The sequence below is a fragment of the Pseudoliparis swirei genome, chromosome 21, assembly GCF_029220125.1.
Source record: "Pseudoliparis swirei isolate HS2019 ecotype Mariana Trench chromosome 21, NWPU_hadal_v1, whole genome shotgun sequence".
Classification (NCBI taxonomy): Eukaryota; Metazoa; Chordata; class Actinopteri; order Perciformes; family Liparidae; genus Pseudoliparis; species Pseudoliparis swirei.
The window spans coordinates 15,779,389-15,794,088 of NC_079408.1; the positions used below are offsets into that span (position 1 = coordinate 15,779,389).

The 14,700-nt window shown below is 44.8% G+C and overlaps 1 protein-coding gene across 1 annotated transcript; it reads right to left on the reverse strand.

The window, feature by feature from the left end:
* Positions 1–1,160: 1,160 nt before the first annotated feature.
* Positions 1,161–13,802, reverse strand: arrb2b (arrestin, beta 2b). Its single transcript, XM_056443187.1, has 14 exons — positions 13,694–13,802; positions 7,688–7,718; positions 7,515–7,575; positions 7,166–7,210; positions 6,886–7,085; positions 5,576–5,703; positions 5,335–5,470; positions 5,176–5,260; positions 4,941–5,013; positions 3,629–3,766; positions 3,426–3,509; positions 3,059–3,135; positions 2,897–2,951; positions 1,161–2,739 (listed from the first exon to the last, which is right to left on the reverse strand). Exons 1-14 carry the CDS (start codon positions 13,714–13,716, stop codon positions 2,649–2,651), a joined length of 1,227 nt encoding a protein of 408 aa, XP_056299162.1. The 5' UTR covers positions 13,717–13,802; the 3' UTR covers positions 1,161–2,648.
* Positions 13,803–14,700: the final 898 nt, after the last annotated feature.

The window sequence follows — 14,700 nt, forward strand, 5'->3', positions numbered from 1 at the left end:
CCGGCGCGCGCATCCCGGCTGAGGGAGGCGCGCGCACAGGTGAGCACACCTCAGTGTTAACTTACGGTTTTGGCGCACGCCCACATTTTCTCTATGCAGGAAAAACCCTGCACAGGTGAACACCCTCTCACTGCTCTTAGCCGTTGATGTCTATCAATATCGCTCATTTTGAAAATGACGTAAGAGGGCAATACTGATCCGTATCAGACTAGCGAGGAGGGCAATACGTGGCTGGCATGACACCCATTAGCAAATCAGAATGCTTGTACTGTTGTTGCTATATAATAATTCATCTTTATTCATAAAGAAAATGTAAGCTAGTGGTCTGATGCTGCCAGAGGAGAGGCAGGTTGAGGACAGCTTCATCAGTGTATTGCTGCTTATGCTTCAACTCTGTCAGAATTTTTTTTTGGCATTGGGTGCCCTTTTTTTTGGTTTGAGCACCTGCCCCCCAAAATGTCTGTGCACGTGCCTGATGTATAGTGTAGAATATTTCCAGCGTATTACCTTTCTGCCAGAAGCCGTTATATATTTCCATTGTGCTCTCTAAAGTCAGGAGACGCCTTCATTTCACTTCACGGAACGAGGATGTTGGTTTGTGTTGGTTTGTGTCGTTTTGTGACTTAAGTGAGTCCAAACCAACACAAAGTAACCAATGGAGTTAGTGGTTGACCTGCAACTCCAAGGTAAAGTCCTGTGGCTTTAAAGGGAGCCAGTCAGAAAGGTAACGCATTGGGAGTATTCTAAATATGTACACTGAGTTTATTTTGTGATTCTTTTAAATACATCCGCAGCAGTGTATTACACTCGTCTCCCGTGCTGGTACTTCCATCTGTTCCTCCAAACTATCATCTGCTGTAGTAATACTCTGACGATGGAGAAGTACCTGATGTTAACAACCAAACAATCCCGTTAACAAGATGCAAGGAGGAGGTCAAAGTGTTTAAAATGTCCACGACCATCTTGATGCATGTATGACGGATCAGAACCCGGCTCATTGGAAAGAACCCAGATACTAACTGAAGCTGTCCTCATCAACGAGTCGTCCTCTTGTATCTGGCCTCGTTACGCTGGCTCCACCATGTTGTGGTTAGCGACGCAGCGGTCCACGACTCGCCGAACGTCGCTGTGTTCCACAAAGATCACACCGCATTCCAGTCGACTGATTATTTTTACATTTTATTGAGTAAAATAATAGAAATCCTATTCGAGTAATATGTTCTTCAAATGACATGTGGCTTTGTTTTATCCATCTCAGGTTTGATTAGGAGCCGTGGCGTCTTTCCATCACACGGCTCACATTTAAATATTCATGTAAAAAAACAAAAAAATTAGACATTTTCTGTTCTAACTCCACTCTAGAGAATGATTACAGCCCAGATGATCAGGCAGATATTAGCTCATATATCACTGTGGGTTTATAGATTGGCCATCCGAGTTGAGAAGTGAAGAGCTTATATAGAAAGTTATTACACCCTTTGTCCACCAGAGAGCGCTGACGAGACAAAACTAACTTTATCGCGCTCGCGCTGGTGATATGTGTGCATGTTGTGTACAGGTGCGCTAAAGAAGAGCTCCAGTGGTGGAAGAAGTAGATCCGTTACTAGGTAGAAGTCCAAAGACTACAAATACTCCATTACAAATCAAAGTCCCGGATGGAAAAGGTTACGCGTGTATTTTTCCATGTTGTCTCGAAGTGACTAAAAGAGACAACTTTTTGAAATTGGACCAGTAATGAGGGACAACCACTGCCTTAAGTAAAATACAGACGTATAGGATAAATATACAAAGTAAACACTCATTATGCAGAATGGCACCTTTCAATAATCATAAAATATGTTATTCTTTTTTAAAGCTTTTTAATGTTGTAGTTTGTGGAGCCAATTTGAAATACTTTGTACTAGAATACTGAATAAGATCATATAAAAATATGTTGTTTTTTATCTAAAAAGTTAATGTGAGTGTGAAATGCATGTAGTGGAGTAAAAAGTTTAAAGTAACACAAAATGAAAATACTGAAGTAAAGTACAAGTATATGAAACAGTACTGGAGTATATGTACTTCCATTCCACCACTGTTCATCTCACCCGGTTCAATGGTTATTAAAAATCATTTTAAATCACTGTTAATTCACCCCGTAGATATTCCACAAGATACAAAAAAATAACTAAAAATAAAATCATTCTTGTTTATTGACCTATACCCTCTTGCTCGCGCTGCTCCAAATGTTTTATGTTTTCTTAATCATAATGAGGCGAAGGATAAATCAATTGGAGGCAGTCAAAGTCGGAGGACCCCCTGAAGACAACAGCTGACCTATCGTCAATATAAAAATACCACTTTTACACCTTTGTTTAAAGTTGTTAGAATTATAATTCCTGAATCACAGCAGCGTGTATAAAACTGATATCGGCAGAAAAACTCAAGGAGCAGCAGCAACAACATGACGCTGCCGCCTCGCAGAGTTAAAGTCCGACAGTCTCCTACGAACATTCAACGAGTTTGAGAAACATCTAGAAGCCTACACAGAATAAACGGTACATTTAAAACGTGACAGAACTAAGCGCGCCGCCTTCACATGTTCTTCTTCCTGGGTTCTGGAGGGTCGAGGCGTCCTGTGTGGTCCACGCCGATGGGGGTTCCCCCTGCTAACAAAAGGGGTCGCCCTCATCCTTCATCCCTGTTAGTCCCAGGCGAGCAAAGTCCTCAAACACAAAGTCATCAGCCGGAGAAGAAGTGCTACGAAGAGAAAGAACGTCGTACGATAAGACGGAAACCCGCCCCAGACGATACGGCTGTTTATCAATGGAGAGTTTGGGATTCTTGGGGGGGGTCAAAGGGCCACATTCCATTACACAAATCATGACGCGGTTGAGTACGATTAATACACACTTACTTCATCTCAAACTCTATGAGGTTTGTGTCCACAGGAACGTCGGCCTCCGGAGCGACTAAGAACAAGAGCACATTAAGTGATGAAATGACGCTGTAATCCTCCCAGCTCACACGGCTGCACTACTGACTGTAGAGTGTGTGTGTGTGTGTGTGTGTGACCTACCTGACTGAGGTTGGGAGCTGGACTGGTCTGAAGGTTTGGGATGCATCAGGACAAAGGGAAGTTCCACGGCTACATCCCTACACACACACATACATACACACACACAAAAACAAATGTATCTGAAAAAACTCGTCACCACCCACCCATCTCTTTATTAAACGTTAAAGAGTAGAATATTACAGTTAAAATATCCCTCCACCGATTTAACAAAATCAGCACCAAAATCAGCACCTGCACCATTGCCAAAAAGTCAATATTCAAATTGATGCAGAACTAGAGATGTCATATTTTTTTATTTCACACAATCTTCCTCATTGTCAAAGCATTGCGCCTACATTACCCACAATGCTCGAGTGGGTTCACCTACCCTCCACGAGACACCACCAGTTTGACTTTGACTCTGTAGGAAACCAGGATGCCCATCATCTCCTTGTTGGTCCCTTCTTTCACTCTGCAGGACACATTTAAACAGGTGTGAGAGAAACAATGGACGCCTGTGTTCGGCATACCAACACACCAGATACAGGTGTGTGTGTGTGTGTGTGTGTGTGTGTGTGTGTGTGTGTGTACATGGTGCTGGAGGCCAGGTTGGTGTCTTCGTGCTTTAGCTTTCCATCCAGGGCTAGGCCTCTCTTCTCCCTGTTGGTACCCAGCATGGGGGTCAGAGTGTAGACCTGGCAGGAGGTGGAGCTCGGAGACACCTGGTCGCTGAGGTTGGGGGTTGAGGGTAAAAGGTCAGAAAGAGGGGCAACGTGGGATTAGATATATTGGTGGTATTTAATTCAATGTTCAGTTGTGAATAATGTGGTGTCATCTGCAAACTAATGCCAGCAACACTTATCTACTTGCCTAATATCGATTGTAAAGAGAACAAGACCTCACACATATCCCTGTGGAACCCCTTAAACAGGTCTACTGGACAAAGACCCAGGGGCCTGAACTCTCAGGGGCCCCCTTGTCCATCACCTACAAAATGTCCCTCAAAGAGACTCGTCCTAAGACAGGAAGTCTCCAGACGAAACACAAGACAACTACAAAGAGACACAGAGAGACCAGACAGGCTGCAAAGACACACCCAATGACTACAAAGAGATACACAATGACTACAAAGACACACACAATGACTACAAAGACACACCCAATGACTACAAAGACACACCCAATGACTACAAAGAGACACACAATGACTACAAAGACACACCCAATGACTACAAAGACATACACAATGACTACAAAGACACACCCAATGACTACAAAGACACACCCAATGACTACAAAGTGACACACAATGACTACAAAGACACACCCAATGACTACAAAGAGACACCCAATGACTACAAAGAGATACACAATGACTACAAAGAGATACACAATGACTACAAAGTGACACCCAATGACTACAAAGACACACCCAATGACTACAAAGAGACACACAATGACTACAAAGAGAATCACAAAGACTACAAAGAGATACATAATGACTACAAAGAGACACACAATTACTACAAAGAGACACATTGACTACAAAGAGACACACAATGACTACAAAGAGACACACAATGACTACAAAGTGACACCCAATGACTACAAAAAGATACCCAATGACTACAAAGTGACACCCAATGACTACAAAGACACACCCAATGACTACAAAAAGACACCCAATGACTACAAAGAGAAACACAATGACTACAAATTGACACACAATGACTAAAAATGGACTAAAAACCACAGATAGATGTGTAACGGCTGCAAAAAGACACAAAACATCAACCATGACTGAAAAGTCCCCGATACGCCGGAAACTTCGTTGATTTCAAGCTGTGCCAAGAATCCCAATTTCAGAGTTTCAATTAAATGAACAAGAGGATGAAAAACTCACTCTGCTTCCACCTGGGCCACTGGACACTTGTACTGGGCCGTGGAGAACAGACAGATGTCGGCATACTGACGAACTGAGAGACAAGAGGGAAGAGTTCGTCAAGTTTCCTTCCGCCCTCATCCGTCTTCCACGTCAGCCCTCAGTTGGATCGCAATGCTTGACTCTGATAACAATACGTGGTCGCCTCAAGCGGTGAGAGTGACACAGTGTGAGGGTGTAGTGCAGGCGGAGTTACCGGAGATCTTCACCCTCTTCACACTCTTGGTGGAGTTGTTGGTGACGTGGACGTTGACGCTGATGGGCTCGCCGTGGTAGTACAGCTGGAGAGAGACAGAGGCTTAGCAGTGTGTGTGTGTGTGTGTGTCGCAGTCATTGCAGTGTGCAAGAGTGTCACCTCCTTATCCAGCGACACCTCGAGGTGCAGAGATCTGTCGGACATCAGGAAGCTGCGACTGGTCTCCATCATCGGCTGTGGACCCGGCTTCTCCGGAGCGTACTGGACCTTCCGGATCACCAGTTGCACGGAGTTCCTACAGACACACACCCACACACACACACACAGAGCAGGTTCACGAGCGTCACACTGTGTTGGGTTCGATTTGGTTGTGGGTTTCAGGTGTCTGAATGCTTCACACCTCTGGTGAATCTTCTCCTCCACGGTCTTGGCACAGAACGCTCGCAGCTCATAGTCCACGCCACACGCCTTCCCCGTGTCCTCGCTGCCCGGCTGGAGGGTCACGGAGCACGGCAGGTTCTGGGGGATCTGACACAAGGTCAAACAAGGTGAAATCCAAATTGCTGCGCGAGGGTAGTGCATAGTGATATAAAAACACCGGTAGAGGACTGTTAAGAAAATAGATAGATTTTCTGAATCTGAACATAATTGTTTTCTTCATTTTAAAATCATCCGTAAAGCAGGTTTTGGCAGGTTAATTGTTTTTAAAGTGTGGTCAGGATCGAGGGTTTGTTGTTGCAATACTCATTTAAGCCACAAGAGGCTGAAGTGCACCACTAAGTAAGTTTTAATCTCTCCATGCACTTGAAAGACATGGTGCTTTGACACATTACTGTCATGTCTTTGTCCTGGCTGCAAGTCAGCGGTAATCTGTCAGGGTTACAGGAAGCCAGGGTGCCAGGGGGCAGGATGCCAGGGTGTCAGGAAGCCATGGTGCCAGGGTGTCAGGAAGCCAGGGTGCCAGGGTGTCAGGAAGCCATGATGCCATGGTGCTAGGAAGCCAGGGTGTCAGGGTGCCAGGAAGCCAGGGTGTCAGGGTGCCAGTGTGTCAGGAAGCCAGGATGTCAGTAAGCCAGGGTGCTAGGAAGCCAGGGTCTCAGGAAGCCAGGGTGTCAGGAAGCCAGAGTGTCAGGAAGCCAGGGTGCCAGGGTGTCAGGACGCCAGGGTGCTAGGAAGCCAGGGTGTCAGGAAGCCAGGGTGTCAGGAAGCCAGGGTGTCAGGAAGCCAGGGTGCCAGGGTGTCAGGAAGCCAGGGTGCCAGGAAGCCAGGGTGCCAGGACACCAGGGTGCTAGGAAGTCAGGGTGTCAGGAAGTCAGGGTGTCAGGAAGCCAGGGTGTCAGGAAGCCAGGGTGTCAGGAAGCCAGGGTGCCAGGACCCCAGGGTGATAGGAAGCCAGGGTGTCAGGAAGCCAGGGTGTCAGGAAGCCAGGGTGTCAGGAAGCCAGGGTGCTAGGGAGCCAGGGTGTCAGGAAGCCAGGGTGTCAGGAAGCCAGGGTGCCAGGGTGTCAGGAAGCAAGAGTGTCAGGAAGCCAGGGTGACAGGGTGTCAGGACGCCAGGGTACTAGGAAGCCAGGGTGTCAGGAAGCCAGGGTGACAGGGTGTCAGGACGCCAGGGTACTAGGAAGCCAGGGTGTCAGGAAGCCAGGGGGTCAGGAAGCCAGGGTGTCAGGGTGAAGCAGAGGTTCAGGTCGTGTTGGTGTTCAGGTCTTACCGTGAAGTGGAAGGGGTAGGCGTGCTGACCCAGCTTCTTCAGCAGCCGCTCCTGCAGCCGGCTCGGAGGTGTCGTCTTCGTCTCCTGCAGAGGAGGGAAGGCCTGGAAGGTGCTGACGTACAGGTCTTTCCGGAAGGAAAGGCCCAGCACGTCCAGGTCCTCCCGGCCGTAGCGGAACGCACACGTCAGCGTCACAAACACTGAGGACGGACGGAGTCGGCCATGAGATGGAGTCATTCAATCACCGGGATACTTTGAGTCCATCTTCACGGTGTCCTACCTTTTCGATCCTTCAGATACTCTTGGTCTACGAGGAGCACTCCGTCTAGAGAACACACACACACACACGCACACACACATCATTTTCGGGGCGGAAATGCTTTCTTCCCACAGTGTGTATAATATTCAAGGCCCCAATACAGAGACCGCATTTCTAAACTAAACACTTCTTAAAAAAGGGACAACAAGGTTTGTTTCGTTTCATACAATCATAGGAGTCGCCCCCTGGTGGTCAGTACAGATAATGCAGCTTTAACACATGAAGCATAGACTTCTATACAACCAGAGGAGTCGCCCCCTGGTGGTCAGGAGAGAGAGTTTTAGAAAGATGTCCGTGCGTTTAGACTCACCAACTGGATCTATGTGGTCTAAGTGATCAACAAAGTCTCTCTTCCCCAAGTACACTGTGAGCTGTGGAAAAAAAGAGAGCGATTAGGATAATCGAGGACAGGAGATGTTTGATAGAGGGAGAAGTAATGATAACACACACACACACACACACACACACACACACACACCCTACCTTGCAGTTGGGGCTGGACTTCTTAAAGACTCTGTAGAATGAGATAGAGAGCACATGTTTGAAACCGAGAATTTACAATCACAGGGTGTGTGTGTGTGTGTGACTCCAATTTCTAAATGTAATTATTAATATCAGCAGCCTGCGCTGAGCCACACAAATCCAAAGCAGAGCTGCATTGATAACGCCCCCGGCTTCATCACGGCCGCGATTCAAAGCATTTCAGATGTTTGTGTATTCTGTGTCATGTCTCTCAGATCTCAGAGCAGGCCAGTTTTTTTGCAACCGGCCCTTTAAGAGGACGCATGTCAGAGGGTTTTGTCAGCTCACGTCACTATGGGAGCTCGGCCTTGTGGCTTTTCAGATGGTCCAACGTGGGACAGCAACACTAAAGAAATATTCAAGATGGAAACTTTCCATGGGAATAAAATAGTTAAGTTATGCATTTGATCCAAAGTGACTTACAAATTTGGTCTCTGACTTTAACCCATCCTCGGGGTCCTTAAGGGGCAGTGGGCTGCTGTAAACCAGGGGTTCAGTGTCTTGCTCAAGGACACTTCAACACGGAACTGTGGGGAGAGCAAGGATCGAACCGACCACTCTCCCCATGAGCCACATCCGCCCTTATATCAGTAGCAGACAAAACGTATTTGATCATGTTGTAAATATATATATATATCTGTAAATATGGATATATATGTAAATATTGATATATAAATATATATACATCTACATATTTAAATATATACAGTATATATATATTTATAATATACATATATATACAGTATATATATGTATGAATTTAGATTTATTTGTATATATATATTAATATGAATAAATATAAAAAATACATGGATATGTATATATATATATTAGGGCTGTCAGCGTTAACGCGTTAATCTATGCGATTAATTTGGCCGCGTTAACGCACTAAAATATTTTAACGCAATTAACGATTTTTTTTTTTTTTTAAACCGCGGCAGTACGGTTTGACACTGTTTCCGTTTTTAAAACAATCATTTCTCCGCGAAAATAAGGAGCAGAAATCAGTTTAACTCGTGGATGAATCAGTCGGGTTTCCTCCTGCTCCTGCTTCCTCCCGTCTCCCCCTCTGATACACAGAGGAACAGAGGGGCGACGTGTCGGGTGACGCGGCGCGGAAAGAACTCGACACACGAAACCTTCAACGTGATTGGTCAATCCGTTTGTCTGTCAACATTTCGGGGAAAAAAAAAAAATGAACACTCAGTAAATCACAAAGGACCTCCCACCTCACAGGTAAGGCTCTATAGCAGCCTGTCAGTCAGAGAACCAGAGAACACTGCGTGAGGACAATGAGGCTCATTTCAGAGCTGAGATTGTTCTGGAATGTTTGATGTATAACACGTGGGGGTGTGTCACATGCAAAAGACTTTAAACGGTGAATTTAATTTATTTTGTAAAATGTATAAAATGAGCCCAGCCTCCAGAGGGTTAACGTGACATATTTGAATGTCAGTCAGTTATCAAGGCCACTGGTTCTGCTGTGTTCAATGTTAAAGATGACAGGACCAATGGGGTCTCAATATATATATATATTTTTTACTAATCTGATGTTTCACTGAAGAAACAATTTATCATCCACGATATTAAATACCTCGCTGGCACTGTATATGTAGGAGCCTCTTTGAAAACACAGCTCTGTGTGAAGTTTTGTCTTTAAAAAGAAGGGAAACACTTTTAACCCTTGTGTTGCCTTCGGGTCATTTTGACCCGATTAAATATTAACCCTCCCCGCCTTTGGGTCATTTTGACCCGATTCAATGTTTCACCCTCCTGTTACCTTTATATTTACTAACATATTTTACCCTTTGGGTTCAATTTGACGCCAGCAATTAAAACCTCCAGAAAATTATTAGAATTAATATTGTTTTCCAAGTTTAAGTGTGAGGCACTTTATGTTTGTTTGTTGACTACCGAAAGAACACCGACATTAAACATTGAATGGGGTCAAATTAACCCGAAGGCGGCAGGAGGGTGTAATATTGATTCGGGTCAAAATGACCCGAAGGCAACACAAGGGTTAAACGGTGAATTTTGTTGTTGTTGTAAAATGTATAAAATGAGCCCAGCCTCCAGAGGGTTAACGTGACATATTTGAATGTCAGTCAGTTATCAAGGCCACTGGTTCTGCTGTGTTCAATGTTAAAGATGACAGGACCAATGGGGTCTCAATATACTTCTTTTTTTTTACTAATCTGATGTTTCACTGAAGAAACAATTTATCATCCACGATATTAAATACCTCGCTGGCACTGTATATGTAGGAGCCTCTTTGAAAACACAGCTCTGTGTGAAGTTTTGTCTTTAAAAAGAATGAACTTTTAACTTTTAACTTTTAATTGCGATTAATTAATCGCAATTTCAAAATGTGCGATTAATTAGTTAATTTTTTTAAATCGATTGACAGCTCTAATATATATATATGCCAAATACTTCCAACACGTCACAAGCGCTGGTCACATGACTCGTATAGTATTTGTCCGTGTGTCGTTTCAAAGTAAACAAGGGAAGCATCAAGGCCTGCTTCGTGTCTCGGGTGGACATCAACAAGCTGTTAGTGTAGGCTCTCATTACTCCAACACACACTGAAGGCCCTGTATAACCACGTCACATTTCCTGTCCTTCAAACAAACACACACACACACATACACACACACACACACACACACACACACACACACAGACACACACACAGGCGTAAACAGAAAAGAGAGCAGCTATAGACAGCAGCAGCGATGGCCGACAGCACAATGAACTGTAGGACAGGGAGTTCACCAACTTTATGCTCAAAACTGATACTGGATGACATTTACTCTCACCGGCCTGTGTATGTGTGTGTGTGTGTTCCAACAACAGCTTGGTGCTTAGGGCACACAGCGTGGAACAGTTCTGATCCCGAGGGACACATCAATCATCACAATGGAAAAATTGCAATAGCACTTAACGGAAAGGACAATGGGAGAACCCGTTTGGAGGGGAACACACTCGAGGAACCATTCATGACTCGTTGTTGAGGAAATCTCCACCCTCCGATTCTCCGATAGCATCGACAAGGCAAGATTGTTTTGCCATTTAAACCAGCTTCAATTCAATTCAGTTTATTTTGTATAGCCCATTATCACAAATTACAAATGTTCCTCAGAGGGCTTTACAGTCTGTACACATACGACATCCCTGTCCTTTGACCTCACATCGGATCAGGAAAAACTCCCAAAAATAGAAAAAAACCTTTCACAGGGGAAAATAGGGAAGAGCTCTTCAGGAGAGCAACAGAGGAGGATCCCTCTCCAGGATGGACAGATGAATAGATGTCATGTGACCAGAAGGAACCATTACAGAGTTACAACACATTCAATGAGTATGACAGAGTGCATGAATAGTTGTAGTAGTCATGGACAACGATCCAGACCTCCATGATCCATCAGGCAGATGGAGGTAGAGAGGAGGAGTGGGCGGGGCATCAGCAGAGCCATGGCCCAGCCAGGTCCAATGAACCCTATTAGACGAGAAGTCACAAGGACTTCACGGAGCACGGATATCCTGACCAACACAACGGTCCACTGGATCGTGTTTCTGAAGACATTTGAGGGGCGAAACCGGCAATGCAGAGACAGAATCTTGCATAATTTGCATAAAGTTGAGAGTATTCAGACACAGGGAACTGGTCAGGCAACCTCGGCGAGCTGCATCCACGCATGTCCGGTGGATCTCCACCGTAAGCAGCGTGAGCTCTATGTACATTTGCTTGTTGCAGGGTGATCACGATAAGCTTGTTTTGCTAAATCTAAGGAGGACCGAGTACAGAGCCCTGGGGGACGCACGTCATGTCCATTCTCGCGTGTTATCAACGCACCTAAGAAGTTAGCATGTTCTCAACACTTGTCCGGGTGTGAACAGCTGCACTCACGTTCTCTAAATCAAGTAGAACCGGGGTTGAATATTCGGGGAATCGGAGCTGAGAAAGGAAGAAGGTGAAGGATATTTTCCGGAAATGTAGCCGGCGGTCACCAGTAATGTGTATGCCGGTAATTATTTGATGCCAATGCGTATACGACCACAAGAGCACGAAGCTGTGGCTTCGGCGTTTGCATTATTGCAGAAGCAGATTGTTCCTGGCCCGGGATCAGAACTGTTGTTGTCGTCGAGACCTTTCAGGAGGCCACGTTAGCTTGAGGTTAATGCCCACTGCAGCAGTTTTGGGAACATTAGCAGGAATGTGCTGCCGTTTACATTCTGAGGACATAAAACAGGGGCAAAGAACAAAATCCACATCCTGATTATCAAGAGAAATGTCCATTACTTCCTTTGAGAAGAGGACATGTGGACCCCTTCCTGTCAACCCCTTATCCTACAGGCAACAGAAAACATGCAATCATCATAAAACTGAACTCAGCCAGGCATGAAGCCACTGAGGTCAGCACAGAGGACAGGATGCAACCCGCAAGATGGAATTACATGAAAGCCAAATCCTCAAATGGAGATTTGAAAGGTTTGGAGATGATCCAACTGCCAGGCAACATTTGACTCCAAAGACTTCTCTTCTTTTATGTAAATGTTTTTGTTATACCCCAAACCCCCAATACAAATAGACAAATTATCAACATGGGTGCGAAATGAATGGTTGCTCTCCATCCCGGAGAGGGATGCTCCTTGTGGCCCTCCTGAAGGTTTCTTCAATTTTTTCCCTGTGAAAGGTTTTTTGGGGATTTTTTCCTGATCTGGTGTGAGGTCAAAGGTCATGGATGTCGATTGTGTACAGATTGTAAAACCCAAAGGCAAATTTGTAATTTGGTGCCTAACAAAATACTGAATTGAATACATCAAAAACTAACTACAACATTTTTTTATGTTTTCACGTTACGGATATGTTGAAAAAAATGTCACGCTTGCTTTAAACAGTCAGTCCTTCAAAAAATGTATGTGATGATATAATACGAGGCTACCAGTAGTCTGGTAGACCCTTATATCGTTTTATACATTTTTTATTTTTGTTGAAAGTCAAGTAGCTCATAAAAAATGGTCTGCGTCAGATATACGTATAATTGTCAGTGTGTCCGATACATATTTAATAAACGTTTGAAAGGACCAGTTTGTTCAATGTAGCGAGAACTAGTGGCGAAGCCGCAGGACTACTACGGTGGCTTTCAGAGGCCAAACCTCTGACCCCATACGAGCGCTTTTCCTGGACTTGAGATGACGCAGAGCCCCTCCGACGTGCAGGCGGCCTCTTTTCTGTCTTTGGCGACCCCTAGCGGCAGCACAGAAGAACACACCCTCACGGAAACCTGTCAAATTGTCCTTTATCTGTCGGTCGAGACTTTCGCGATGACAGTTATGTAGAGATACGGGAGAACGTGCCGTCTAACTCAAAACACCGTATCTGGTCAAACCACCGACTCCTTCGTTAATAACGTAAAGATAGCAGCGACGTAGCGAGCCACTTCTGACCGGGTTGAACTAAGTTCGACATCTTTCTCCGGGGCGAACAGCCTCAAACACCCAGCCACGTAAAGACAGCAGCCTCGGCCCCTTCAGGAGGCAAACTCCGTTGTTTCTGCTCCGGTAGTCAGAAGAGGAAGTTACGCCAGACCCCCGTTCCCAGACCGACGCTGTTTAACGGTAAACACGTACCGGCTGCTCCCTGAACACCCCCGGAACGGGACTTTACACCTTTTAGGGTGTTTGGCGTCCACTCTTCAATTCGGCATGTTTCATGAATCGATTTTTATTGATGTATAGTTATATTTTTAATCAACTTAAAGTCATCTCAAACCCAGAGAGCGACAGAGTCACGTGAACATGTTTCCATAGACAGCGATAATAAAAATAAAAATAAACAGATTGAATGGTTCCGTTTTATTTCCATTAGTTCCTTTTTTTCCTTCTTTCTTCCTCCTCACGAGTTAACGGAGCCGCGTCTTCTATTCCCGCAGAACCAATACACGACCACCGGGCCGGTTCTCCTACCTGGTCCCCGCTTTGTCCCCCATCTCCTCGGTGCCGTGGTGGACCGCGGTGGGCCTCGTTAGTCCTGGTCTGGGGGTCTGTGCTGGTCCCGTGTGTCCTGCTGCCGCCGCCGCTGCTTTTTGGAGTAATTCTGCCTGTTTCCGCAGTTTAGGGACAAAAACCACGCCTACATGTAATTTTGACGGACACCTTAATCACCATATCTAGTGGAACACCTGCAAATCTGCATCCACACACACGACACATGGATATATATATAGCCTGTTTCTTAATACATATATATATATATATATATATATATATATATATATATATATATATGAACAGGCTATTCTACCTCAGAGGCTCCTTTACCTGCACCATGTGTAAGAAGTTATTTATAATACTTCTTAAATAAGACATTAAAGAAGTGTTGTCAGCTTCAACAACTCATAGTTATATACTGAACACTAAGGGCTCCCAAGCTAAGGGTTAAGCCCCTCCAAAGGGCCACAGCATAGATCTAAAGGGGGCATGAGATGACTGATGGGAGAAGAAAAACTAATCTCTTGCGCCCGCCCCCCCCCCCCCCCCATTCTCTATTATTAGATTTTTTTTGAGTGAATAATATCACCAGCTATGTGGGTTAAATGAACTCGAGGGGAAGTTTTTCTCTGGTGGAACATCTATGTAATACTGTGCCGGATGTGGACACTGTCTTTTTGTCATGTGTTTATTTTTCCTTCTCTTTAAAAAAAAAAACTTCATCTGAAAAGTAGAAACTACAGAAGAAAAACAAGTCCAGTGAAGGGAAAAGACAACACAGTATTTCGCTTTAAAGTAGTGGAAGTATAGCACATTATACATAATTCAATATAAAATTTAAATCAATTACATTTATTCGGTGTAGTCCAAAATCACAAATGTTTTACAACCATTATACGACATCCCACGACCTCACATCGGTTCAGGAAATACTCCCCCAAAAACCTTTTACAGGGAGAAAAAGGTAAGAAACCTTAGGGAGA

What these genes read in the sequence shown, in the direction of transcription:
- arrb2b (XM_056443187.1), bottom strand. Translation starts at nt 13,716, where the DNA reads ATGGGGGACAAAGCGGGGACCAG. An exon ending in GTGGCCCAGGTGGAAGCAGA is followed by an intron (nt 3,767 to 4,940) that starts GTGAGTTTTTCA and finishes CCCCAACCTCAG; the next exon opens with CGACCAGGTGTCTCCGAGCT. An exon ending in CAGCTCCCAACCTCAGTCAG is followed by an intron (nt 2,952 to 3,058) that starts GTAGGTCACACA and finishes TCTTGTTCTTAG; the next exon opens with TCGCTCCGGAGGCCGACGTT.